General features: G+C 30.4%; 1 protein-coding gene across 17 annotated transcripts in view; it reads left to right on the top strand.

Annotated features, from left to right (window-relative positions):
• Positions 1-1772: 1772 nt before the first annotated feature.
• LOC134694860 (thioredoxin domain-containing protein 6-like) overlaps positions 1773-27939 on the top strand; it is a 57518-nt gene continuing 31351 nt past the window's right edge. For 8 of the 17 annotated variants that reach the window (XM_063555954.1, XM_063555951.1, XM_063555944.1 and 5 more), the window contains exons 1-19: positions 1778-1890; positions 5930-6044; positions 6713-6816; positions 9273-9344; positions 9689-9805; positions 11191-11266; positions 13324-13356; positions 14240-14302; positions 16029-16108; positions 16876-16968; positions 17386-17540; positions 19690-19764; positions 21718-21830; positions 22337-22481; positions 22986-23093; positions 23844-23989; positions 24955-25099; positions 26371-26478; positions 27158-27288. In XM_063555954.1, coding sequence (XP_063412024.1) covers positions 5951-6044; positions 6713-6816; positions 9273-9344; positions 9689-9805; positions 11191-11266; positions 13324-13356; positions 14240-14302; positions 16029-16108; positions 16876-16968; positions 17386-17540; positions 19690-19764; positions 21718-21830; positions 22337-22481; positions 22986-23093; positions 23844-23989; positions 24955-25099; positions 26371-26478; positions 27158-27288 — 1858 coding nt within the window. In that variant the 5' untranslated portion in view covers positions 1778-1890; positions 5930-5950. Of the gene's footprint in view, positions 1891-5929; positions 6045-6712; positions 6817-7552; positions 7657-9272; positions 9345-9688; positions 9806-11190; positions 11267-13323; positions 13357-14239; positions 14303-16028; positions 16109-16875; positions 16969-17385; positions 17541-19689; positions 19765-21717; positions 21831-22336; positions 22482-22985; positions 23094-23843; positions 23990-24954; positions 25100-26370; positions 26479-27157; positions 27289-27939 lie in introns of all 17 variants that reach the window. The other 9 variants (XM_063555956.1, XM_063555949.1, XM_063555945.1 and 6 more) reach the window with 7 other exon arrangements.

The following is a 27939-nucleotide window of genomic DNA, read 5'->3' as shown; positions in this document are numbered from 1 at the left end:
TTTTGAATAAGTTTTACATTTTTATAAATCAAATATAAGAATTTGAGTCAAATCGGTGAACACGACTGACTAGACAGCTAATGTCCCTTTGAGGAGGGTGGTAAAAATGTGTGTGTGTGTGTGTGTGTATGGGGGGGGGGGGGGGGCATAAATGTTACATGCAAAAACATGAAATAAAAATCGCAAAAACGATGCACGGAAAATAAAATTTCCGGGATAACGATTCATGAGAAAAAAATCATATCTTTAAAGAAAAGTACTCAGAATTTAATACTCTGTCGTTTTTGCATGGAGAGTCATGCAGTCATTCATTTGATTTGGAGTAAATTTTAAATGGAAATGACGTCCTTCCGTTTTAGTAATAACGGCGTCCGCTACGGTAGTAGCATCCTATTTGTTAAAAAATATCATAGTAATAAAAATTTAGAACAATACCAAGCACGAGAAATTATTGGAGTACCGACACGAAACACGGAAAAAATGAATTTTCAAGAGAAAACACGAAGCACGCACACTCAAAACAATATGACAAAACGAGAGCTTAGATTAAAAGTGAAAACACGTGAAATAAAAGACCGAAAACGATGACGAAAATAATAATCCTTTACCACCCTTATTAAGAACTGAGACTAGCGTGTGTTACGGTAGTCTCAGTTAAGAAATAGGAAAAGTTTTGGATTGACACGAACACATATCCTCTAAATCATTTCTTTTTGGATAGAGAGTATATGTATTTATCAAAGTTGTACAAAATCGAACATGTAAAGTTGTTTGTTTATAGTTAACACGTGTTTGGTTAATTATAGTAAGGTCGGTTCGATTGGGATATTGAGTTCATGCACGAGTGAACTCAGGTGGTTTAAAGTCATTCGTGCCATTGCAGTCAAAGTGTACAGTAGCATTTTGCAAAATAAATAATATTATTAATCATATTATTTATTTTCAGATTTGTGGACCACAAGTATGGGGAAACCAGTACCAGCTGTTTAATAGCTATATATTTATATGAACTTTCAACAATATTATACTCATATTATATTTATAATAAAATGTGCGCTTGTCTCTGCAAGTGGCGTCTCCCATGTAAGAGTTTGTGGTTATTTGATAAATATTTTATGTTCGTTTGAGTTTACGAATTAGAATTTAAGAAGGATTTGTATAGCTAGATCTAACTATTCAAATCCTTGAGAGTATTAATTAGAGAGAGATAAAAACCTAATTATTTATATTTCTCTGTAGTCGAGGGTTTAAAATCTTTGATTATGTATATAATTTGCTATATTATGCACATATACATGTAATATGTATTGTATAAAAAGGATAGGGTTTAAGATGATTGTCACTGATGATGCACTGCATGGTCAGTTTATTTGTTTTAATATTTGGTTGATTTTTTGTTGTGGAGCAAATTTTATTTCTAATAGTTCAATCTAAGTCTACTACAACATATGACACATGTCATAATGTATTTTGCAGGTTCAACATATAGACTCTAGAGCAAGGATTTGTATCACTATAGATCACTATACAAATCCTTGTCTAGAGGAAGCATAAATCGGGATATTACGGGAAATCGTATGACCGGCGCACTCAATCAGTTCCAACGTAATCAATCTAAGTCATTAAAATCAATTGATAGGGTTCGCTGAGAGTACTTTTGCAACGATATGCTCCACGTCATAGCATATAACACTAGGAATCGAAATAAAAGATTGAACTCGAAAATTATTAAAATTCAATCTCTCTTTCCCGCGCGTAACGGGTAGATAACTCCCTAGCTTATGTCAGCCAATGAAATTTCACCGGAAGTAGTTTTACAGTTTTCTCCCAGCAACGATAAACAATTTGCTGTGTGCCGTAAGGTTTGAATACAGAGTCCTTTGCTAATAGGTTTGTACTCTTTAAAAAGTGTTTTTCAAGAAAATTTGACAAATTATACGTTCAGTTTTGTTTTGGACACACTTGGTGTCAAGAAAAGTGCATACAAAGAAATAAAATGATCTGTTGCTTTCCTTACAAGTTGACACAAGCATCCCATGATGGCATGATCCCTTGTTAAATTCGACACCTCTTGGTTGTGTATTACAATTTAGATTTAAAATAATAGAGAGATTGTCTTCTATTTAAAAGGTGTGTATGAGTAATTTGACTCAAGGTAGAGTAATATGAGGCAGGCATAACCTGTGAATGGGGACGAAGTCTGTATGTATTATTTTCTTAATTCAATCATGTTGATAAAAGAAACCGAAATACCGTACGTAACGTTCCCGATTTTGGTTCTGTTGTTAGGGAATTAGCTGTGACGTTCTTTAAGTTATGACGTCATATTCGATGTAAACAAAAGAAACGCTTTCATCAGGTAACGTAACGGTTTTTTTTCATATCAAACAATTATTAAAATTGAATTTGTATTGAGATCCAATCTTATGTTTTACTAGACTGATAAATATAAAAAAAAAATCAAAGTCTCATGCAAACAAGACAGATTTCTGCGCAAATGCGGGAAAACCGGAACAGGAACTAGATCTGAAAAAAAACGTTAACGATTTTGAGTTCATTAGTACAATGAAAAATTCGGGAAATTTTTTTTCATTGATTTTTCTACCGTAATTGGGGACTTTGTCCCCATAATATATACCATATTATTGATGTTTTGGAAAATTTTGCGCTACTTGACCCACACTGGCCACAGCGGTATCCCGGTTCCATACTAACACCGAATGCAGCAATCACTTTTCCATACATGTGTCGCCAGATATTTTCTATTATGACATCAAAATTTAACGAGAACCTTTGGGATGTCAGGTAGTGGTAAGAAATACATGTACATGTAAGGTGTATATAAGTGGTATAGTCATGACTACATGTAGGTTGTCGGAGAATTAAAGAGAACTGAACTGTCTAAGCTGTTCATCTACTGTATCACTAGCCTGGCAATTTTAAGGTTGTTAGCTTTAATCCCGCACATTGTTGATGCATTCAATCGCTATCTTAATAGACTAGGATTGTCAGTTTTCCTGTCATAAGAAAGCTAGCTAGTGGTTTCTTCTTGCCATTTATAACTGTTTATTTGGGTGTACATGTAAAAAGTTACACTCTAGGCACTATGATGCTTCTTCTTCCAGTTTATGTGAGTTAGACTGTGTGGTCATATTTCTCCAGGCAATCTTGTGACACTTTGTGTTTGGCAGCCTTACATCTCATTTAAAAGGACAATGTTTTCTTTAAAAATGTTCTTAACTGGGAATTGGATCAGTTTAGTACTTTATAGTTTTCTAAAAATTTATCCTTTCTGTGTGTGAACGAAATACATGTACAACTTCCGTCAAAGTACCATGACCATAACACATTTGTTATATTTTATATGTTTATATTTTTTTAATATAAAGAAAAAGCTATGGTAAATACTAACGATTTATGATTGAATTTTACAGCATTGTTTGTTTTTTCTATTTTAATTAGCTAGTCTTTAGGTGACCTGTCAAAAAACTTATGTGGCTTATGTTCATGATGCTGCTTATTCTGATCACAACAATTTTTTTAAGGGTGAAAAACTCTTTATTCAATATTTCAGTAAAGTTTGAGGAATTATAAAATGACAATTATTAACCACATGTGAATTTATTTTGCCTACATGTATGTTTGTACAATTTTGTGTAATGCTATGCAGTTTGAGGTGTTAATTTAATCATTTTCATTGGAACCATAAATATTCTGTTTGCATTATGCATATATACATTATTATTAAATTCATAAAAAAACAGCTGAATTGATTGAACCTAAGAATAAGCATACATAACTTTAGAAGAAAATGTATTCTTATTGAAAAGAAAAGATATTCATGGCTGTGTGTCTTGGGATTTCAAATTGCAGATAAAAAAAAACTTGGTTCTAATCTTGTACCTGCACTGTATGAAATAAGCAGTACACAAATATTTATAAGGAACAGCATTTCATTACTTTTCTCCATCTTAAGAGTTAATGGAAAGCCTTCATTCACTTTCTAAACAGACAGCCATGAACCGAACAATGAGCATTAAATGCAAATGTATTTAAAAATAAGGATACTATTTTTTATTTTGGATGTCACCAGGAAACAAACAGGGTTGCAATATGAAAAGTATTATTGATGTAGATTCTGTTATTGTCTTTCTTGCTTATCGTTTTTGTTTTATAAAGCAAGAATGCTTTCCAGTGTTATTATTTTCATTTTATCATTGTATATTTGGCAATATTGTCTTGATTGACAATAGACATAATTCAGATAATAAAACCACAATAAAAATTTATCTGAATATTATTTTTTTGAGAAAAAAACCCCACAAAAATTGAACATATAACATGTATAAAATTTAAAAGATTTCGAAAAATGCATAATGAGATAAATATATATTAGAAAATTTAATGTTCCAATGCCATCATTGTTTTAAAAAAAAACATAAAATTCATTCTAACAGATATTTCTTCTAGTTTTTAAAATGCGGCAAAAAGTAGGAAGCAACGAGGAGATATTGTCTGCTGACACAAGTGACAATGCTAATGTGGTGAGCCTAGCTGTGTCTGGCACATTGCATGAAAAAATATGACGTGTACAAATTATGCATGATTTCGGTCACATTTTTATTTTGTTTATATAAATGTGTGCCTTGCACAATAAATGTAAAACACAATATCATTTCTGTAAGCACAGTGCAATATTTTAAAATATCTTGTATTTTTCTGTTGTAACTTGTAATATATTAATGCATGTAGTACAAAGTCACTAAGGAATAGCCATATTGAAATTGAAGTATAACTTTTGTACTTCAATAATGAAGCAGCCTCACAAAATTTCAACTTTACACTGTTTTTCATCAATTTTATGCATAATTTAGGTCTTTTTGTATGCAAAAGTTTAGAATTAAGAGGGAAGCAGCTGATTAAAATATTGTTTTCAGAATATAAGGTTAAAATTCTTTTTTATAGAAGTGGTCCCATAATTGTTGTTATTTTGTTGAAGTTTAATAGAATGGATTCTTAATTTGACATAACAATATTTTCTTTGTAGCTGTATATATACTTACAAATGTAAGTGGCTATAAAAGTTCACTTTTTAGAATTGTTCTTCTCCCTTTTTGTGGCATCTGAATCCAAAGACTTGAGTAAAAAGTTATGAATCTGAAATATTTTGTTGTTGTATTACAATAGTATACATGTACTTCCCACATTTTAATATATTTATACTTTAATATTTTAATATGACTATTAAAAGAACATAAAATAATTTAAGTGACTAAAAGAAAAAACTTTAAAGAAGTTAAAAAAAATTGTTTTAGTAAAAATAATTTTCAAACATCTTTCACATATTTTTAAATTGTTTTTTATTTGTTCAGTTTTTATATTTTAATCTAAAATTCATGAGAAAGTTTGCTTCTATGGCATTGCAACTTCTTAAGGATTTTGTTTTTAAAACTCACTGAAGGTTTGTGTATTTACTCATAAGGTCTAAAAAAATTGTTTTAAAAGTAAAAATAATTTTCAAACATCTTTCACATATTTTTAAATTGTTTTTTATTTGTTCAGTTTTTATATTTTAATCTAAAATTCATGAGAAAGTTTGCTTCTATGGCATTGCAACTTCTTAAGGATTTTGTTTTTAAAACTCACTGAAGGTTTGTGTATTTACTCATAAGGTCTAAAACAATTGTTAAAACATAGGTCTAGAGATGACTCTGGCAATTCTGAGATGTATAAATGTGCATGTTTTAATTGTTCTTTTTATTTCAGGTGTTTCAAAAGGAAAAAAGAGTTACTGTTGAATAGTTACGATACTTGTATAATTTCACACCTATAATTGTGGATGACTTTGCAGAAACACTGTTATAAAATTTAATCTAAATATACAATTTGTATTTTTCAAAACAACTAACTTTTTTATCAAATTTTTCAGGCTGATAAGAAAAAAGACAAAATGGCAGGAAGAAGAAAGGCAGAGATTCAACTGCAGATGCAGATAGAGTCACAAGAAGAATGGGAAGATTTACTATCTAAAGAGGGATTAAATGGTAATCAGCATTTATATAAGAGTTATGTCCCCTTTTGCAAAAATCAGCATTTCATAGGAATTATTCCCCCTTTCACAAAAAATCAGCATTTTATAAGGTTTACTCACAGTTTCCAAAACAATAACATTTAGATAGATTTATTTCCCCTTTTTCAATTTTATTCTCAGTTATTGAGTAGTATTAGAAAAGACAAAATTAGAAAGATTCAATTATCAAACCCAACTTGTCCTCACTTTAAAAGATTTGTTTTATTAGAGGTAATTGATTTCAAGCTGTGTTAAATTCTCTAAATCTGCTTTGCTCTATTCCAAAAAGTTTTGGAACCCTTGGAGATTGAACCAAGGAATACAAATTTATTGTTCCCATAATCTTTTTTGAGAGTTGTGATCATGAGGACCATAAAAACTACAGTACAAATCTGGTGGTTGAACACATTTGTTAAATATAGTAATTTCGAGCGACTACATGTAAATACACTGATTCATGTACCAGGAACCTAAAAAAATCTATTAAACCATCATACAAACTTATGTTGGAAATGAACATCAGAACCACCATTTCACTTAAATTTGGTGGACCTACATAATTTTTGGTGGTCAAGAGGGCCAGTTTTTAGAGAATGTGTTATTAATGTATCATGTATTTAATGAATATGTTTTGACATTTAGTGATAGATGTTTATCAGGAATGGTGTGGACCTTGTACTGGAATGGTCAGCAACTTTAAAAAAATAAAAAATGAAATGGGAGATCCCCTCCTGAAATTTTGTACTGTAAGTTATTGTCAAAGGAGTGTTGGAGATTGGTTTATTGTTTGACATGTAACAATGCATATTTAACAGGAATTGTGAATATTTTGTTTTGGAACTGTCTAAAATCTTAAATTGAAGACTGAGGTCTTTAAAATTAGGTGAATGTTAAACTCAACATATATTTCACAGTTCCTGTTTTAATGTTGAAATTACATATGTCATGATTAATGGTCACATGTTTTATTTCAGCCATGAGATCATTTCAGAGATTTTCAAATTTGAAATATTCCTCAATACTTTTCGCAAAGACACCTGTTATTTTAACCAGATTATTTCTTGATTTATTTTCATTTTTTTTGTTGGAGGAATTTTCTCGTAATTACTACCTCCCCTTGCAACTTGGTTATGAAGTTGATTACCAATCAATTTTTCTTATTTGATGCAATATCTGAAATGGTCTTTGTTTTTTATTTTTGATATGTTAATTGCTGTAAACTTGGAAAAATGTCTTGCTATATTCATGTAAAAATGTTAAACATAACATCTACTAAAATTAGAGGCTAACAGACAAATGTACCTGATTATGTTTCATTTGACTAACGTTTATAAAATTTGCAATTTAATAACATTTTAGAGTGGAATATAAGCAAGACAGATTTTCAGTTGACAGTATTAAACAATCTTTTTTTAACAGTTTGGTTTTAAGAATTAAGTTTTATATTAACCACAATAACATATGTTTTGTTATAAACTGTAGTGGTGGATGTATATCAGGAATGGTGTGGTCCATGTTCGGGTATGGTAGCGAATCTCCGCCGATTAAAAAATGAACTTGGAGATGACCTTTTAAGGTTTGCGACTGTAAGTCACATGACACTGATCTGCAGTCAGAGAATGTAGTCTAGTCTTCAATATATAATCATAGTTTGAGATCTAGATTGACTAGTGTAGTTTGTAGTACTTATTTCTTTTAGTGATCTCCCCTTTCAGTGGAGTTATCTCCCTTTTTCAATATCTTACTATTTTTTATGATTAGCAAGGCTGGGCAGGGTCAAATTATTGGCTTCACTTCAGCTATAGGATTTATAAGTTATTCAAAAAAGGAACATTTAAACATGGTGATAAGACTGCACACCAATATAATTGTGTTTCCTGCTTCCCTACCAATCGTAAATTTTCATGTCAGACTACTCTAGACACATTTTATAGACTTAGTCACTAAAAAGCCATGTTTGGAGTCCAGACATTTTATTTTGATAAAATAAAAGTCTTTGACGAATGTTTAAAAAAAACCAATTTTCCTGAGCTAAAGAATATAAGAATGGTTCTTAACACTGAACTTCTGAAGAGATACTCAATCTATCCATCAGCTGAAGTGAAGTTTGTAAAATGTTAGGTCCTATCAAATACTAGTATGAACCTGTTGTTCTTTATTTCTCAGCATTCCTAATTTCTATTCGATCTTGAGCATTCATTCAAGACCATGCCTTAGAAGATATATATTATAGTAGAATCTAGTTTTGCTATTCATTATTTTGTAGTTTAAAATGATGCAATATAAAAGCAAGAAAAATTCATTTAGAGATGTCAATGAGATTTCTTAATGACTTATTAAAAAAAGTTATGTCTTGCAGATGTCATACATATACCTTTTTGTTTATTCAAAAGGACTATTTTTTAAGACATGAAATGTTTTAGAACTGGAGCTTTAGTTCTGATTTAAGTTCTGGAAAATCATCTTTCTACTTAAATAGTAATTTGATAAATTGAGCATCTTTCTGATTCTTTTGTACTTGTTACTGTTGTTCCAATCTCACTTTCTGGTTGTTGGTCTTTTGTAACTAAACTCCAGGCAAATAATATCCATCAATGATATAGTGTTGCTATATGTTTGGAGTAAAAGGTTAACTATTAGATTATGTTTTGCAGGTACAGAAAATTAGTGCATGAAAGTTGAAAACTTGAATTGAATTTGAAAATTGCATGTGCTTTAATTCAACTAAATCGAGAAAACTACATTGCATGTGATAATAAATTATTCTGTCCACTGTTTTTCTACCTTTTACACTTAATCTTGTGCTAAATTGTCTCATATATCTCAATTTAACATTTCTCCCTTAATACATGTAATATGAGAATTGATAACAAATATTTAGAATGAAAGTAGTGAAAATTCAGGCTAGTTATATTAAGTTTCAATGTAAAGAAGAGTTTAATGTATAATGTAATGGCCAGGAATTAATGTAATAAAGGGTTTAATATTAATATTAAAAGAAGATTTTATTCAATCATGATTGAATCTGTTGCATAGAATTTGATGGTTTTTAAAAATATCATATATTTGTTGCATTTATAAAGAAAAATTTCACAAAAAATAAATCAGAGAAAAATACTTTGTATTATGAGTGATGGTATATAGAAAGACAGTATTTTGGTTATTATAGTAGAATTTATTTGTTTAATTGAAAATATTGTAGGCCAAAGCAGACATGATTGATTCATTAGACAAGTATAGAGGGCACTGTGAACCTTGCTTCCTTTTCTATGCTGTAAGTATAGTTTATTCTTGGTTAAAGATTATTTTAACAATATTTTATTGGTTAGAGATTATAATTATCAACATTTATGATTTATATTTAATTGCTGATGTGTGAAGTGTGGCATAGATCAAGGATATAAAAAAAATATAAAGAATGAGAAGAACCATATTTCCAGCTATGAATTTGGCTCTGCAAATATATAATGGCTCAATTTGTTTAATTTTGCATTACAATGATTTTTTATAAAGATACCTATCACTATCATGTATTACTTCTGGGGTCCAGTTATTAAGTTCAATTCTGTACAGCAAAAAAAAGGAACTAATAAGTTCAAATGTATATAATTGTTTTAGGGAGGATGCCTGGTAGCAGTGGTAAGGGGAGCTAACTCACCAAAGATTCTTAGAACTATTACAGAACAACTGAAGCAGGAACACAAATGTTTAGATGGTGGTTCAGAGAGAAAAGAGGTTGGTAATAAAAAAAGGATGACGAGCTGTGTCAGATAGAAAACAAACTTATGCAAATGAATATATAAAAAAGAAGATGTGGTATGATTGCCAATGAGACAACTATCCACAAAAGACTAAAATGGCACAGAAATTAACAACTATAGGTCATCATTAAAATACATTAATTGTATTATACTATTTTGGGTTGAAAAAAATCTATGCAAAGCTTGCTTGAAAATTGAGTTGTTATAAGAACCCTGCAAAAGGGACCAACATTAAAATTTCATTTTGTTTATAAGACCCTGTTCACACTAGCATTTTTTTTATCGATCTAATTTAAATGGATCTAAATAAAACCAGTTAGCGTTCACATTATCTTTAATCATAACGATCTCTATCGGTCTAATCTGAACCACTGCATTCACACTACAATTAAAAACGCAATCTGTCTAACCTTTTTGCCCTTAAAACCGTAAACACTGTGTATAAATAGAACTGATTTATCAAATTCATGTGTTGATACACTGATACACACACTTGGGAAAAAAATTTGGATAAAGTTATTGTTTCTCTTGAATCACAAGTTAAAATGATACTGGTGTTATTACAGTTTCCTTTTAATTTTGAAAAAAAATAACTGTAGCAACGAAGTTACAACACGACGCTGGAAATACTGCGGTTCCTGCAAAGAAAAAAAAATCAACATAAGAAAAGAAGACACAGATTTCACATATCTATGCTTCGGCAAAGACAACATGTTTTCATATGGGTTAAACAACGAACCTCTGAGATAGTTTTGCCGCTATACATGCGCATACGTTATTTTCGATTCAATCGTACCAGTTTAAACCGATTTATGCGTTCACATCTAAAGTAAGATCGGTTTACTTTAGATCGATTCAAACTAAACTACCTCATTTGGTGTTTTAGTTAAGACCGATTGAAGATCGATTCAATGCGTTCACATTAGCCCTTAAACCGATCTAAAGTGAACCGGTCTAGATTAAATCGATAAAAATGTCCTAGTGTGAACGGGATCTAACTGTATGGTATTTTAAGGTCCTACTGCGTCAGTTAGTGATTTGATGGTCACAAATTCAGTTTAATGGGAATATGCCAGTGGAGCCAGTAAACAGGTATTTGTGACCATCAAACCTTAAATTTTTAAGGTTGTTCACCATAAAGTCCTATAGAAGTAAAAATATTCTCGCCAATATTATAAGCAGGAAAAAACCTTGAAAAATTGCTGTGATTTATATTGTTGAAAAATTGCTGTGATTTATATTGTTGAAAAACAATATGAAGCTTCATTGTTATAAGGTGCATACATACATGTTTTTATATTTTATCAGTCCTTTTGAACTTCATATTTTTCCTGAATAATTTTCTATTATTTGTATCAGATCAAGGATCCATTCATTGCTCAATTAGAGGCTAAAGAAAAGGAAACAGATAAGGAAGAAGAGGAAGAGGAAGAAGGTACTTGTCTTATTTTATTACTATTTTATTATTGGAATGTATATTCCAACATCAAATAATAGTTTATTCCGTTTTCTACAGAGTTTTTAGATATTTTCTTAAAATAAATTGTCTTGTTTAGTTTTCTTTGTGATGTACTTATTACATCTTTATACTTCTAAATGTGTAGATTTTGCATAGTTGGCTGTGTAGAGAAGTCTCAACATGGCACTATAATCAAAACTTATTTTATTTTTTGCCTACAATGTTATGACATCCAAAACTTTGGATGGAACTTTTTTTTTAAATTTATTTGGTATTAAACATTTTGAATCGTAAAAAAATTGAGAAATGCTTTTTCATGTAATGAAAAGGTAGAAAAGGTAGAAAATTTAAACAACAGCATAAATAATTTTTAAGTGTTGTAACTTATAATGAATTTAAAAATTTGTTGATAACTCTTTTAAAAGAACTAAACATAACTTTAGATTGTATTAACAAAACGATATAACTATCAGATATTTTATTTAATTTCTTAAATTATTTTCAGAGGAAAAGCGTATGTTTTAATTGAAAATTGAATCCCATTTTCCAATGCGTGTTAAATCCTTTTTATTAACATTGACCTTATATTTTTGTATGATCCTGAATTATCATTTTTTAGTCCCATAATCCACAGGCACTTGTCTCAAAAAAAAATATTCCTATTTACCTTAATATAACACAAGGTACTTAACTAAATTTTTTGAAAAATGACACAGTCCCGAAATTCTCGTTATTTTTTTATTTCGGTTGTCAAACCTACTTAAACTTAATATGCCGTAAATCTAAATTGATTTATCTACACAATGGTAAAGGACACGACTATCATTGTTATCGGGGTCATAAGTAGCAGGCCTCAGAAGTCAGTCAACTGGATGTTTTTTTGCATTCGTCTCAAACTTAATTAGTTAAGTACCTTGTGTTATATTAAGGTATATAGGAATTTTTTCTTTTGAGACAAGTGCCTGTGCCATAATCATTGATAGTACTGTTCATTATTTCCTTCAATGTTGACAGTCCATTTACACCTAGTTTAAATATCTTGTTGAAAATAATGCTCTGCAAATATTGATAACAATCAGCTTCTTGTACATTCCTATATCAACATATATAGGAATTAACTATTAAGCTTTTTATATTTTATGCAGCAGAAAAAAATCTTGACAGTCAAATTTAAATTGATTTTTAGCAATTCCTGCTTCTTAAAAAGAATTTAATTGTTTTATAAGCTAACCAATATTACCCCTGAAATTTTTGTTCAAATTCTATCATTATTGATTTTAACTTAATCATTATGTTGATATCAGTAAGAGAATTAGAAGTTATTTTTCAACAGCAAATTTAAACTATTTGTATTTTGATAATGACCCTTTTAACATTAACGGTACAAGGAGGGTGATACTGAAGAATGGTGTTACATGTAAAAAAATATTCCAGTATCATCATCAAAGTATCGTTCTTGTTGTCCTGTCATGGTGTATTTAACTATTTGTTCTAATGGTCCTAAGTTTTCATTGTTTTACAGTGGGAAAACATTATTTTTTCAGAGCATTTTTTTTATTGGTTTTGGTGTATAAGTTACATTCTTTGATATAATGAATGATCCACAAGCCACTTTCTTCTTTGAAAATGTTACGTTAGTTTGTGTCCCAAAAACATAGTTCAGATTGCAAAAGAAAGTCAAGGCTCCTAGTCTTCATAATTATTAGAAAGTTATTTTTAGTGCACAATTCAAGGCTACTAGTCTCTACAGTATTCAGATTAATTTTCTTTTTCTAAATGAAATACTTGTATAAGGTACATTTTAAAGTTGAATTGTCATTTTTTAAACTTTCATACTGTCCAAGAGAACTAGACATATATTGGTTCTTTTACTGAAAATTTTGTAGTTTTGTTATGATAACTTAGGTTTCTTTAAAATTTTGCAGATCTTGTAATTTTAAAAGACAAACAATAATGCTCTTTAAAAAACAAAATAATCGTTTATCGATGTAAATGTACTTTTATAACATTTTTTCCTTATTTCATAAAATCAGGACGTCCTCCTTCTAAAGGAGTTCCAAGTCAAGGTATCACTGTAATACTTACTTTAAAAGTACAATTGAAAGTAAATTATTTCATTAAAGATCACTGTTTGAATCATGGCTAAAAGAACATACAAAGTCATACATGTAGGCTAATCAGATCTTTAATCAGATAAAACACTTTCAATGATATTTTTAAGCACAGTGTATTTGTGTGTATGAATATGCAGATTTATTTACAAATAATGTCATGTGTTTTGTGTTTTTGTCAAATATGCAGAATCTGTTTAAAGATAATCAATTTTGTTGCAGTTTTTCAGAATGATTTTTATAATTTATTTTTATTTTAACACTTTTAATGATATAACATTGTTGTGTGTTAACCCTTTGCAGAAGATAAAAACCCCTTTCAAAATAACAGCAGTTATTTTTCAAAATACTGAATAAAAGAAAATTCTAAAACGAAAGAAACAGTGGTTTCTACTTTTGCCAAAAGCTTTTGAATTTTTCCATTAAAGACATGCTGTTATTGTGAAACTAATGAGGCCAGGCAGATTGGTCCTTTTCTAAATCTTGCATGTTAATTTTGAATTTCAAGATCTACTGAGCTATGTAACTTTACAGTAAATTAAAGGATGAAAGTTTGGTAATTGAGACCAATCTGTCTTGCTGATTTAAATTTTTCCCTCCATAACAAGTGTTTTTAAAAAATGTGTATGCATGTGTTTATTTTTTTCAAAGGACTAGCTATACCTGAAAAAATACACAATGCGAAAATATTTTTCCAGCTTACACACCTGAACAATGCTTGTGAGGAATTAAAATATAAAAGAAAAAACTTGAGAGATGAAAATTAAAATGATAAATTAAATTATATATTAAGTTGTAGTCAGTGTATACAATTAGCTTTTCCTTCTTATTTTTACAGAAATGAATCGATTAAGATATAAGGGAGAAATCATTAATTATGGTGACACTCTAGATTTATCAGGTTGTACATTTCAAGTCACCCTGTGCTTTAAATAAACATCATGTCATTTTAAAAAACATCTGTCAAAAATTTAAAAAAAAACTTAACTTGAATATATTTAATTTGATTTTTTTTGTTTTTTTGGAACACTTTAATATCCCCAAAAGTAGTATATTTATTTGTTAGTTTGATCAACTTTAAAATATTTTCATTAAATCAGTAAACAATCAATTATTTTTACAAGATGAGTGCACTTGGTTTATCCAGGGATTAAGGAAAAATTATTTTATAGAAAAAGGAGAAAACTCTTTGAAGTTTTGAATGTTTGGCAAGGGGAGAAAACTCTATGAAAATTTGAATGCTTGACATGGTGTTTATTTTTCTTGTATGCATGATGTAGTACATGTTATTGTTAATTACTCATGTTACTGAAGATTTAAGATAAATGCATCTTGAGGACATATGCTTAATCAATTTTCTTGCATGTGGTCTTCTCTATTTTCATGCTCAGAAAAAAACGATAAATACTTGCTTCACCTCTCCAATTACTTTCCAAATTTGAAATAGTGCGTATTATACACGACCAAATACGGTATATTTTATGAAAATTAAGATTACTAAATAATTAATGATTAATTATGAAGATTTTTTTTTTATTTCAATTAACAGGGTCATATTCCACCTCATCAAATATGATTTAATGGTTGTCTTTCAGTTGTTTAAATGTGTGCTTATTATGGGTTCATCTTGTGTAGTCAGTATATCTTGTTTGGCTTTAATTATTTTTATTTTGAGTAAAATGTTGTAAAAAGTTGTTTTAAAGAAATTGAAAAGAATATCAGTTGATATTTTTTACATTGATAATGATTGATTTAAAAAAGTGATTTGAACAAAATTGATTCCATTTTTTAAAAACTGTTATAAATAAGTAAGTAGTTTATTTTGTCTGCTTTAATCATGGTAACTAGCTATTAACATTTAATGTAGTAACAATCACTAAAAAATTTAGTAAAAAAATATTTTTATCTGTAAAATGCATGGAATATTATAATTATTAGTTTAATATTTAAACTGCTGCTATTATAATCTTCAGAAAAGGCCTTATCTATTTAAGCTTTGAAAGTATACATTATATGGAAGATTAAATTTATAGTTGAAAAAATAGTTGTTGGGATGTTCAGTAACCTTATGTTTTTACATGCATTATGACATGCTAATCATGTTAATGTGTTTATGTTATATGTATGTATGACGATAGTAATACTAAAGGGTATATGTATTAATAACATACATGATAAAAATACTATGGTTGTAATTTTGAATGCATGGTGACGTACTAAAGGGATAACTTGCATGCCAACACTTAGATAACATTTTGTTTATGCATTTTCATTTAGTGTCATAGAATTTTGAGCATAGTCTTAAACTATTTTGCTGCTTCTAATATTCCTGGGAGTGCAGCAGTTCAGGAGTGAATTTTAAATTTATTTATTCATTTATAGCATAACCTTTTCCATAGGCAAATTGGCTGATCTCAAGCTTTTGATTACTCATGTATTATATTGTATTATAACTTATTTTTATTTTGATTGATTCATTTCTGTAGAAATTATGTTCATTCCAATTCATATTTGAACCCTATTAATTGAATAAAAATAAAATTAGAACATGATTCATATTTGAAAATTTAGCAATAATTCGTTCAAATAAGATATGTGTATTCTAATGCTCTATCCCTGTTTTACAGAAGGTGTAAAGGAGGTCACCGTAGCCTTAATCAAACCAGATGCTGTGGAAGCTGGAAAGGTTGACCAGATACTTGAAGATGTAAGTTAATATGTAGATGTACAGATGGGTATAGTCTTAACATTACCATGTACACATACATACCCAAAGTATGATTACATGACTTACAGATGGGTGCAGTCATAACATTACCATGTGCACATACACACAACAAACGTATTACATGACATACAGATGAAAGAAATTTTTATGGCTTACAAATTAGTACAGTCTGAACAGTACCATGTGCACATACATACTCAAAGTAAATTACATGACTTACAGATGAATACAGTCTTAACATTACCATGTACATATACACACTCAAAGAAAGTTACATGACTAAAGGATGTGTATAGTCATCACTTTGCCATGTACACATGCACCAAAAGTAAATAACATGGTTAACAGATGAGTACAGTCCTAACATTACCATGTACACAAACATACTCAAAGAAATTACATTATTTAAAGATGTGTGCAGTCATCACATCACTTCATATGAAATTAAAGGATACATTTTGTTGCTGTGGTGATGACTTGATCATTCAATTAGAGATAGATTCCTGGTAAATGTTTAATAAAATTGAGAATGGAAATGGGGAATGTGTCAAAGACCATAGAAAAAACAACAGCAGAAGGTTACCAACAGGTCTTCAAAGTAGCGAGAAATTCCCGCACCCGGGCTTGAAATTACCGTACTAGGGTGTTTCAAGTTGAAATATCTTTTGAATTTGGTAATAAATGATCCCAATCATGGTGAAAAATAGTTTTGTATTACAACAAATAACGATTTAATTTTTACATAGATAAAAGCCGCAGGCATTGAAGTCTTGAAACACGAGGAGAGAAAGTTAACGGAGGATGAAGTCAGACAGTTCTACACTCACTTACAAGACCAGGTAAGTACCAATCCTCATTTGATGGTTTCTCAATGTTATAAAAGTAGAAAAAACCTTTGAAGTATGGACATATTTTATCTAATTAAAAATTATTTGAAATGGCATTTATGATATGTCAATTGCATATGAGAGAAAATTCAAAAATTTGCATTTTATTTTTTAGGAAATTTGTCCTAACCATCAATTTATGCATCCATGGCCATTTAAATTTTTCCTACCACAAATGTTGATATTGAAGTCTATTAGAATAAAAATACACAAAAATTGAATCTGTCAATTTTTCAAACTACAAAAAATGATACTATCCTTTGAAAAAAATTTAAGGAAATTTTAAGAGCATTTAAAAAAAAGAAAGTATGACAACTTTTACCTGGTCCAAAGAATTGCTTTACATGGTATCAACATATGTATTTACAGGACTTCTTTGAAGACTTAGTCAAGTTTATGACCAGTGGTCCCAGTCATGTGCTTGCCTTGACCAAAGGCAAGACTGGGGAAAATATCATTGATGAATTCAGAGATCTGATTGGACCAACTGATGTGGAAGAGGCAAAGACACAGAAACCTGAAAGGTTTGTTGATAGTTCTACTGTGAAACCTTGGTATATTCTGCAGGTTATTGTAGAATTACTGATTTTCCTTGATTGAGGAAAAATTGTATTTATGTAGAAATTTGATTTTGTTGCATTGGTTAACCATTGGACATTTGAATTTGTGAAATCATGAAAATTGGTACCTTGGATTCACTTATTTTTGAGGGGACACATTTTTGTGGATTAAGAAAAAACTTGCATTTTTGCAGTCATTTGTTTTTGTGGTCTTAACAGGAATCTGATGTACAGTAGTTGTCGTTTGTTTATGTAATATATACGTGTTCTCGTTTCTCGTTTTGTTTATATGGATGAGACCGTTGGTTTTCCCGTTTGAATGGTTTTACATTAGTAATTTTGGGGCCCTTTATAGATTGTTGTTCGGTGTGAGCCAAGGCTCCGTGTTGAAGGCCGTACTTTAACCTATAATGGTTTAATTTTTAAATTGTTATTTGGATGGAGAGTTGTCTCATTGGCACTCACACCACATCTTCCTATATCTATTAACAAAGTCTGCATAGAAGCCAATTGATAAAAAAATTGTTATTCCTTGTACAAATTAATTTGTGCCCCTGTACCCTCAGAATCAATGAAAATTAGTCATTATTAATGAATCTACAGTATCCAGCAAATAATAATGAATCCACAGTATTAATCATGAGAATTTATTTGATACACTTTTTGCACTGAGATTATATTTGAGCCTTAAACTACCCAGTGTTCCAGCTAGGCCGTTTTCAGAGGGCGTGGCGCCTGCCCTTTCCCGAGTGGCGCCCTGTGCCCTTTTTACAGTTTCCAGGGGCCCTGCCTTTTTTGAAGATCGATTGTATATTAATTTGTTCGTATTGATATGATACGCTAATTACTAAATTTTACCTGGGGAAAAGTTTTATCACTTTGTTTATGACCCCAAGCTAATCAACGGTTACAACTGGTGTCATAATCTGTTGTTATAGGTAATCTGTTTATCGGATGGATCATTAATGATCATCAACATTAATTCATTCAAATAGAATCGGACAGTCGGCAATTATCTTTGAAGAAATGTGCATACAACAACTTGGGCACAATTTGCAATGTTTACCGTAGTTTCATGGAGGAAACGTAATGACAGAAAGTTGAAAACCATAATAAACTCGTTGAAGACATTGTTTTACTTGTTTTCCGTGAAATAAATAGAAAATTCAGACGTATTTGTCATTGACTGCCTTCATTTTTGATACGAAAATAACAAAATCGGCCGCCATATTGTGATCCTATTTACATCATATTTACGTACTGTTTATAATCCTCCAAAGAAGGAGCACACCCGAATAAAGAAAGATAACTCAATCTGATTTTTCTCCTAGCATTAAGTAACCCATTTACATATTCTAAAATATGTCTACATACTTCTTGCTTAAGAATATATATGTTTAGGTATTTATTTTGAGTTATGGGAAAAGTTAAAGAGGGTCTTAGTAGCAGTTTTGGTAGGGTGCCTTGGTTATCTTTTTCTGTATTCTTTATTTTTGATACAATTTTCACTGTTGCTATATATCCTAAAATTGTGCATTTACTGAGCACAGCTGTTTTGTGCTGTATTGCCATTAAGCACAGCAGGGGTTGAAAGGTGAAACTTGTAAAATGTGGCAGACCATAGAAACAGAATGAAACAGGTGACCTTTCAAATTAAAACATACTGCATATAAAGTTCAACTGTGCCAAGCAATGATCAAAAAACTTGTGTGACAAGCTGCTTGACAAGTTTTTCAGCCTAAATAGTAGAAAGATAGAGTTCTATATGGGCTAATGATGTTGTTCTTGTATAACCTGTGATTCAACGAATAAACACAATGTTTGATTAATATCTTTTATTAAAATATGCCCTTTTCATATTATCATATAGCGCGTTAAATGCCCTTTTTCAGGATTGGCACCCTGCCCTTTTGAAATCCTAGCTGGAACACTGCTATCAATGGACAATTCGACACATCAATATTGTTAATGCACAAAAAAAAAAAAAACTTGTGGTAGCCTAAAGTCCCATTCATGATGAAGAGAATAAATAAAGTTAGTGAAAACAAAATTGTTTTAGCTAAAGAATTATTGCAGGAGTAGCATGTGTAAATATTTATATTTTTATTTGTAGTTTGAGAGCCAAACATGGACAGCAGACCTTCATGAATGCACTCCACGGCAGTAGCTCGGCAGATATGGCTACGAGGTATGATGATTTATTGCATGCATTTATTATTGTGATTTTTTAATTCTAGACTTAAATGCAATTTTAATTTTTACGATTTTGAGAAAAATCCTGTATAATTGATATAAAATATTTCAAAATGTGAGTTTCAATTATTGTGTTTACATATCTGTCGCATTTTTGGCAATAATGAAAATCTCGCAATAATATTTGTATTTAAAGTAGTTTATTCCAAACAGGCTATTTGCAAATTCACGATATTGACCTTGAAATTAGAGATCCAGTAATATATTTTAAAACTACATATATTTTAACTAGTTGAGTACTATATTTGAATACCTACAAATATTTTCACCAATCTGGACTGGTCAAGTGAGATGTTTTAATAGAAATAAGAAGTTGTGGTATAAGTGCCAATGATACTACTCTCCATCCAAGTCATAATGAATGCCCGTTTATATTTTCAAGTCTTGACTGACTGAATAATATATTTGAAAAACTGCCTATATTTTCAACCATCTTGACTGGCGGGTTAATATATTTGAACATCTACATATATTTTTGATAATTGAAACCATTGTATATGGCAGATTTTACAATAAGAAGGAATTATTGTTTTTGTGTATCCATCAAAAAAGCAATTGCTGAAACTGTGAAACAGACTGTGTAATGGAGTAATGCATTATGTTATTGAATAAAATGTGTCTTTCTGAGTAAATAAAAATAAAAATTACTCTGTGTTTGTGTTTTTTGTTGGAATTAGAGGGTTTTCAATTTCAAAATATTGGACATGGAATAGACATCATGACCTACTTTACTGACATCCAGCTTATTTGGAGTGGAATTTTGAAGTATTATTTATAAGTGGAGCCTAATAACATGGACTTATATTTTAATAAAAAGTCTTCTTTTGTGTTTTACTCATAACTTTAAGGCAGATTTTTATTGGTAAAGGCTAAAAAAGGTAATTTAATAATATTGTTGCTAACGTCACGTCTTTTCCGTCCATTGTGGTATGTCACAATCGCAATTTTCTTGTTGGTTCTCAGACAGCCAATTGTAGTTATTTTTATCCTGGGTTTTATAAATAATTGAAAATAGCAATCATATTAAATTTGGATGACGTAAGGGGGTCAAAGGACTTGAGGAATCAATATCATTGGCTGTTTTATTTTTTGCGAACGTTACTGCTCTAGGTTTCCGTCCAAATCAGTGTCACGTGAGCAACATATATTTAGATCTGTAACTCTCCTGTATAGGAGTTACGATATCGCCCTTTGCAGAAATAGATTCGGAGTCAGTTCCTTCACATGATGGGGAAGCAAAAAAGGCAAGTTGTATGTAATATCGTTACAAGAGGACCTGAAATGTATTCCGTCCATCAAAAAGACATTCGCAACAAAACGTAATATCATGATAGTAGATGTTGCTAATGTTACTATTACGAATTGGTTTCTTGTGTATTCATTTGATATAAAGTACACCTGCAAATGACATTCTGTATATTTAGAAATTCTAAACCAGATTGTACAATTTTATTACTCCAGGCATATATTAAACATCACTGTTTGCATACATTTTAACTTTTAAAGATGTTGTTGCTCATGTGACATGTCCAAATGTCGCTAACGTTACTATTTTTTTGGTTTCTTGTGTATTCATTTGATATAAAGTACACCTGCAAATGACATTCTGTATATTTAGAAATTCTAAACCAGACTGTACAATTTTATTACTCCAGGCATATATTAAACATCACTATGTGCATACATTTTAACTTTTAAAGATGTTGTTGCTCATGTGACATGTCCAAATGTTGCTAACGTTACTCATTTTTGTCTCCGTCACGTTAGCAACATGAAAGTAGGAGACAGAACACAATACTGTAAAATCTGCCATATGTTTACCCATTGAGACTGAAGATATTGTCAACTATGATATAAGTGTTGTTATTCTGCTGTTTTTATTTTTCAGAGAACTTGCCTTTTTCTTCCCAGACTTTGTAGCACCACATGTGGACGGTAAAGCACCTAAACTCCAGAGAACTCTTGCTTTAGTAAGACCAGAGGCCTTCAGACTCCATAAAGGTATTTAAATTGAATGAAACTAGTGAATTATTGCTTCACATTGTACAATTCATTGCATTAAAATGTTGATTGTAAGTGCTGCAAATTTACTGTGAAGGCAAAAAATAAAACTGTTTTGTGCTTTGTACCTACCTAAACACACTTTAAAGAATGACTGAGCATTTAGCTTGTAATGTAGGTGTTGTTTTTTCAATGGTTTAAACATGCATGTATATCCATTCCCAAGTTTTTAAATGAAAACAAATTCAGTGAAAAAATAAGAAAATATACAGAAAATGCTCTTAACACTATTTTGGTATATACTTAATTTTGTTTTTTATGTCCCTGTAGCAAGGCGAAGAGGGCCTTAAGTGTTATCCCTGACTGTCTGTCCTAGTTTCTTTTAAAAAGCAAGTCTTTAATGTCTGCATACACATTCTTCTTTTATTATATGTGATGATACTTTTAAAAATTACATGAATTATTTGTACTTCTTGAACATTAATATATCTTACATTATTTTACAGACGAAATTATTTCTAAGATTCGTGAATCTGGATTCAAAGTTGCCATGCAAAAGGAAATGCAGTTGACGAGAGAAATGGCAGAAGAATTTTACAAAGAACATAAAGGCCAAGAATACTTTGACCAGCTTGTTACAAATATGTCCAGGTAACTAAGGCAAACAAAAATACTATGTGTGTTTCCTATTACATCTTTGAAAAAAATAGGGTCAGTAGGTAGGGAATTCTTTTTCATTTTACCTTTATTTTTTACATTGTGTCTATGGGAGGGATATACTGACTTTTACAGTGAAAAATGTAAAAAAAACTTTAGGATGTGCTATTTTTAAGCTTTAAAAATAGGTAGGGTATCAATTTTGAAACTTTATGTAAAAAAATTGCATTTGTGGTCTGAAAAACTTGAAGGACTTTTTTGTCAGTCTGACTTATATTTAACACACCATTGATTCATATTTCTCAAATACTAGATACTCTACATCAGAATTTTTCTTACACAGCAGAATTTTATTTAGTTAAATGTTTTAGATATAATATCATGACATCACCAATTTGAAAAAAAAGGTAAACTTAGTAATGGACCATGAGACTAAAGATCTGACTTTCAATTGTAAGAAAATTAAGAACTAATTGCATTGACTTTATTTTATTTCAGTGGTCCAGTGTTGGCCCTTGGTCTGGCCAGAGAAGATGCCATTGAGGGATGGAGAAGTATGTTAGGTCCAAAGGAGGTTGATAAAGCTAAAGAAGAGGCTCCAGAAAGGTGAATAATAGAAACATATCAGTTTGTAGTGAAACATGTTATTAATTTATGGATTACTGCCTGATTTTCCTACAAGACCCTACCAACATAATTGCTGTTTCTAAAACAAAAGATATGGGTAAATCATGTGAAAAGGCCAATTGCTACCCCACTTGGTCTTTAAAAAAAAACAACATTATTTTAAGATTACAGTTAAGGATTATTGGTGTTGACCCCCAACTGGCAAAATGTCATTGGCTACCATAATTGCATAAAGAAAAAATAAAATCTGCAATAAAAATTATCTCCAAAAATTGAAAGAAATTTGTGAAGGCACAAATGCTATCAAAGTCTGGAGATAATGATACATTCATGATCCCAATTTGAAAATTATGGTTGGGGATCCAAACTGATGTTACATATGACCTTGTACATTTCTAAATTAGAAGATTTGACAGAGAATCAAGTAAAATAAAATAATAAGGAATTCTCAAAAAATGCCAAACTTTGCTTATAAATTGTGCATTTCTAATCCGCAGTATATATTTATTTTCGTGGGTATCTTATTATTAACATGGATTAAGGAAAACTTTCATTTTCCTGGCTATTTGATTTTATGGTTTTACTAAAATCTGCATACATTCCTATAAAAAATATAATTTGTTGTATATTGGAATCTATGAACCTAGGAATAAGGATTAATCAACAGTATTAGTGAAGTTATAAATGCAATTAAAAAAAAATGAATAAACTGAAATATTTTTTTTCCAGTTTACGAGCAAAGTTTGCTGTGGATGATGCAATTAATTCTTTACACGGCTCAGATTCAGAAGACACTGCCAAAAAAGAATTAGAGTTTTTCTTCCCAATGGAACAAACAGTTGCTGTTATAAAACCAGATGCTGAAGGAACGAAAGGTATGGAAATGAGGCTGTCAAAAATAATATAGACCATTTTGTACTTTTAGTAATGGTGGAAGCCAACAAACATGACCACCATCATAAGCAAGAATCTATTGACTACAAAGCCTTTAAAATGTGTAAAAAAAATCTTGTTCTCATTTTAAAATGTTTACAATAACATATTTTCAACAAATACTCTACTGCCATTCATCATGTGGGGTACCCTGTTTTTACCCTCATTTTAGAAAGCATGTCATAATATGTAATATGCATTATAATAGTGTTTGTGACTCAACTGTGCAATATTTTTTTGCACCATTTTATAGCTGCTGTATAAATACCTTAGGTTTATTCTTAACTTTTTATTCTGTGAATTAAAGGAGATGTGGTGCATACTTCGATGAGACAAAAGCTCAAATTATTTCCCTGTACTCAGTTTATTAGACTAGGAATATCGTATAAGTGTTGCATAATGACCTTGCTATGAATCTAGAACTATTCACTGTTCTTAATATAATGCTAGCAAGTAATCAAAGAAATATTTAGAAGGGCACTTTTAAGGATGTTTGCTAGTCTGTTTCAAAAGTTTTTAGGTTTTTAAAAGACAATCATACATTGAAAGTATATGAATAAAGGAACCAAAAAAGCAGAAAAAATGAAGGTTCTGTGCGCTTGTTTTCTAGATATATGCCATGCATTTAAAATTTGGCAGGAAATAATTCTCTTTAGATTGTTCATACATTTAACATTGGCACCTTTTCTTTCAAAAACTATGAAAAATTTACTAGGATTTTATAAGATTTTAAAATATGACCTTTTAAAAACTATTTGTAATAAAAATATAAAAAGGAAAGTAGGGTTTGTGGGCGAAATGTTTTAAATGGCACTCCATGGGTAAAACCAGAGGATTCAAAATATCTTTCAAAAATTCAAAAACAAGCGTAGCGAATATCCTTTAAATTTCTTCTTTTCATTTGTAGATGAGATTATTGACAGAATTCATGAGGCTGGATTTAAAATAGCAGCCAGGAAAGAGACCAAATTGACCAGAGAGATTGCAGAAGAATTTTATGCTGATCATAAAGACAAAGATTATTATAATGACCTTGTAGAACATATGACAAGGTTTGTACGCACTCTTGATTAAAAAAATGTTTGAACCCTTATTATTGAAGGGGTCTCGTTGGCCAAGTGATCTAAGCTGTTACTACTGTAATCACTAGCCAGTCAACACTGAGGTTGTGAGTTCGAACCCCACTCATGCAGGTGCACTTGACTCCAATCAGTTTTCCTATCGAAGGTCAGTGGTTTTCTCTGGGCACTCCAGCTTCCTCTGCCAATAAAAACTGGCTGCCACGAAATAGCCTAAATGCGGTGCTAAAAAGTGGCAATACAACACCAAAAATCAAATCAATTTAATTATGGATAATTGGAAATTATGTATTATCGGATTAGCAACATGTCAGATTAGTAAAAATTAAAACAGATTTGTTATTTTCTATTTACCTTAGACAAGGAATACAGGAACTTCTTGAGTTTTTTTGTTTTTTTGTATAAATTGTCTTAAAATTTTGACAAATTGATGCAAGTTCCATTGGTGACAAAAAATCAGAAGAAATCATTCGAATGAACAATCAACTAATTTATTTTGGTTTATACTGCACTCGTTCTATTGGAGCAGTCAAAATGCGTTGACTGTATATTTCTATGTCATATACAGTCACTGACCTGATATCGCTTTTCCTCATGAATATTTAAATAGAAATTGCCGAAATTGTAATTAATTATTCATGCAACCTCTTCAACCTGTTCTTGTTTCCAATATATACAACGGCTCAAACTTATTTCTTTTACAATTTTTAGAAGAAAAAAAATTAACTTTAATCATTATGTTTTATGCTTATTGTTGATATTTTAGTTCCTTCTCAAACAATTCCTTCACAATCGATTAAGGGTTTCATCAGGAAATGTCCATTTCATTGTGTTGTATATTTCTCCGCCTGCATAATATGAGGCCTTTTTATAAAAGGGGGAGTTTTCCCATATTTAAGTCAAATAATAAAGTTAACACATTAAACAACAATTGAAAATTGTTCTTTTTAGATTGTATTATAAAGACAATAATAGTGCATTGACTTGACATATCAACGATATAAGGATTCGGCACGAAACGGGGAAAATGAAGGCATAGCCTCGCTTTCCCCGTTTCTAAGCCTCATCCTTATATCGTTGATATGTCAAGTCAATGCACTATTATTGTCTATATAATATACTTGAAAATTGATATTTTGATAGCTAAAGTTAAAATGACCTTAGTGTGACAAAGATAGAAAATAGTAAGTGTGATTAGAAGATGCCAATTTTTTGGTTTTCAAAACTTTCAAATTGTTTTATAGTGGTCCAACATATTTGATGGTGCTGTCAAGAGAAGCTGCTGTTGATGGTTGGAGGTCAATGATTGGACCAACTGATCCAACACAGGCCAAAGAAGTTTCTCCCGATAGGTAAGTTTTGTTCAAGCCAATGATGATGATTTTAATGAGGTCTGTGATTGGACCAAATGGTCCAACACAGGCCAAAGAAGTTCCCCTGATAGGTAAAGGACCAGCAAAAGATACCAAAGGGATAATCTTACTTACAGATCGAAAACAAACTCACAACGGCATGGCTAAAATAGAAAAAGATAAACAGACAAATAATAATACACAAGACACAACATAAAAAACTAAAGACTGAGCAACACAAACCCCATCAAAAACTTGGCAGTTCATGATGAGGACAAGTTTAATGAGCTCTTTGTTCTTTCATCTTCAAAATATACAAGCATTTTGGTGATGCATTAGAGCTAATTTCCTAATGCCTGTAGATTAAGACATCGGTTGGCTGGCTTATTTTGTTTGTACAAAGTTTACCCAAGAATTTTAAGTGTTTTTGTGATTAGCTATACCTTTATCACTTCAGGTCAAACTATTCACTTCCAAGTGAATGTTTCTTAGCTTTATTTGACAAAAACTGTCTCCTTAAAGTGAATTATTTTTTGACTATTTTAATTTCCTTTATGATACAACAAACAAAATAACATGTTTTATTTTAGTTCCATGTTTCGTAGCTAATGCCCTTTTAATAGAAACAAAAATAACCAATTAGTAATTATTTTTGTAATTTTTTAAAATATCATTTCAGTATACGAGCAACATATGGTGAAAGTATATTAAAGAATGCCGTCCATGGAAGTTCAGATCCAGAACATGCAAAGAAAACCATTAAAGCTATTTTTGGTGATTTGATGTTCAATCCGGATGGTACAGCGCTAGGTATCATGTTTTACATTAGTGTAGTTAGACATGTGCATGAGTAACTTCCCTTTACAAAACATTTTTTTCTGGATTTAGATTAAGCTTTCTAACGAGCAAGACAAATTTAATAACCAATGTGAAATCTACAAAGTAATGAGGATCATATAAAAATGAAATTGATGTTTTTTAGTGAAAATAGAATGATAAAACAGATAGATTTAATAAACTAAACAAGATTTAATAAACTAAAAGAAAAATTAGTGATAAAAAGTATGAATAAGATATTTTTCAATTTAAAGAGACTCTAGCATACTGATAAAATAAAAAAAAGATATTTTCCAAATATCTAGCATATTCAGTAATAAAAAAATCAGAAAAAAGGTTTATTCTATATAAGATTGTCAAAACTAGGTTTGAAATTACCAAAACACATATAATAATAAGTATGATAAGAATTCTGCTTGCGAAACTATGAACAATTTTATTTTATTTTTTATAATATTTACAATTTTTGCATTTCTCACTGCATTGCTATACAATCTTGCATGCTTCATATATCTTTAACTTTTTATCTTTGAATATAGATTTTTAAGCTTGTGCTTTGGTATAAATCTAACTTTTATGTATTCATGTGGGATTCTGCAATATTAATGAAATAGAAGCTTATCC

The sequence above is a fragment of the Mytilus trossulus genome, chromosome 13 (assembly GCF_036588685.1).
Source record: "Mytilus trossulus isolate FHL-02 chromosome 13, PNRI_Mtr1.1.1.hap1, whole genome shotgun sequence".
In the NCBI taxonomy this organism is placed as follows: domain Eukaryota; kingdom Metazoa; phylum Mollusca; class Bivalvia; order Mytilida; family Mytilidae; genus Mytilus; species Mytilus trossulus.
This window is presented reverse-complemented; position numbering and strand designations above follow the sequence as displayed.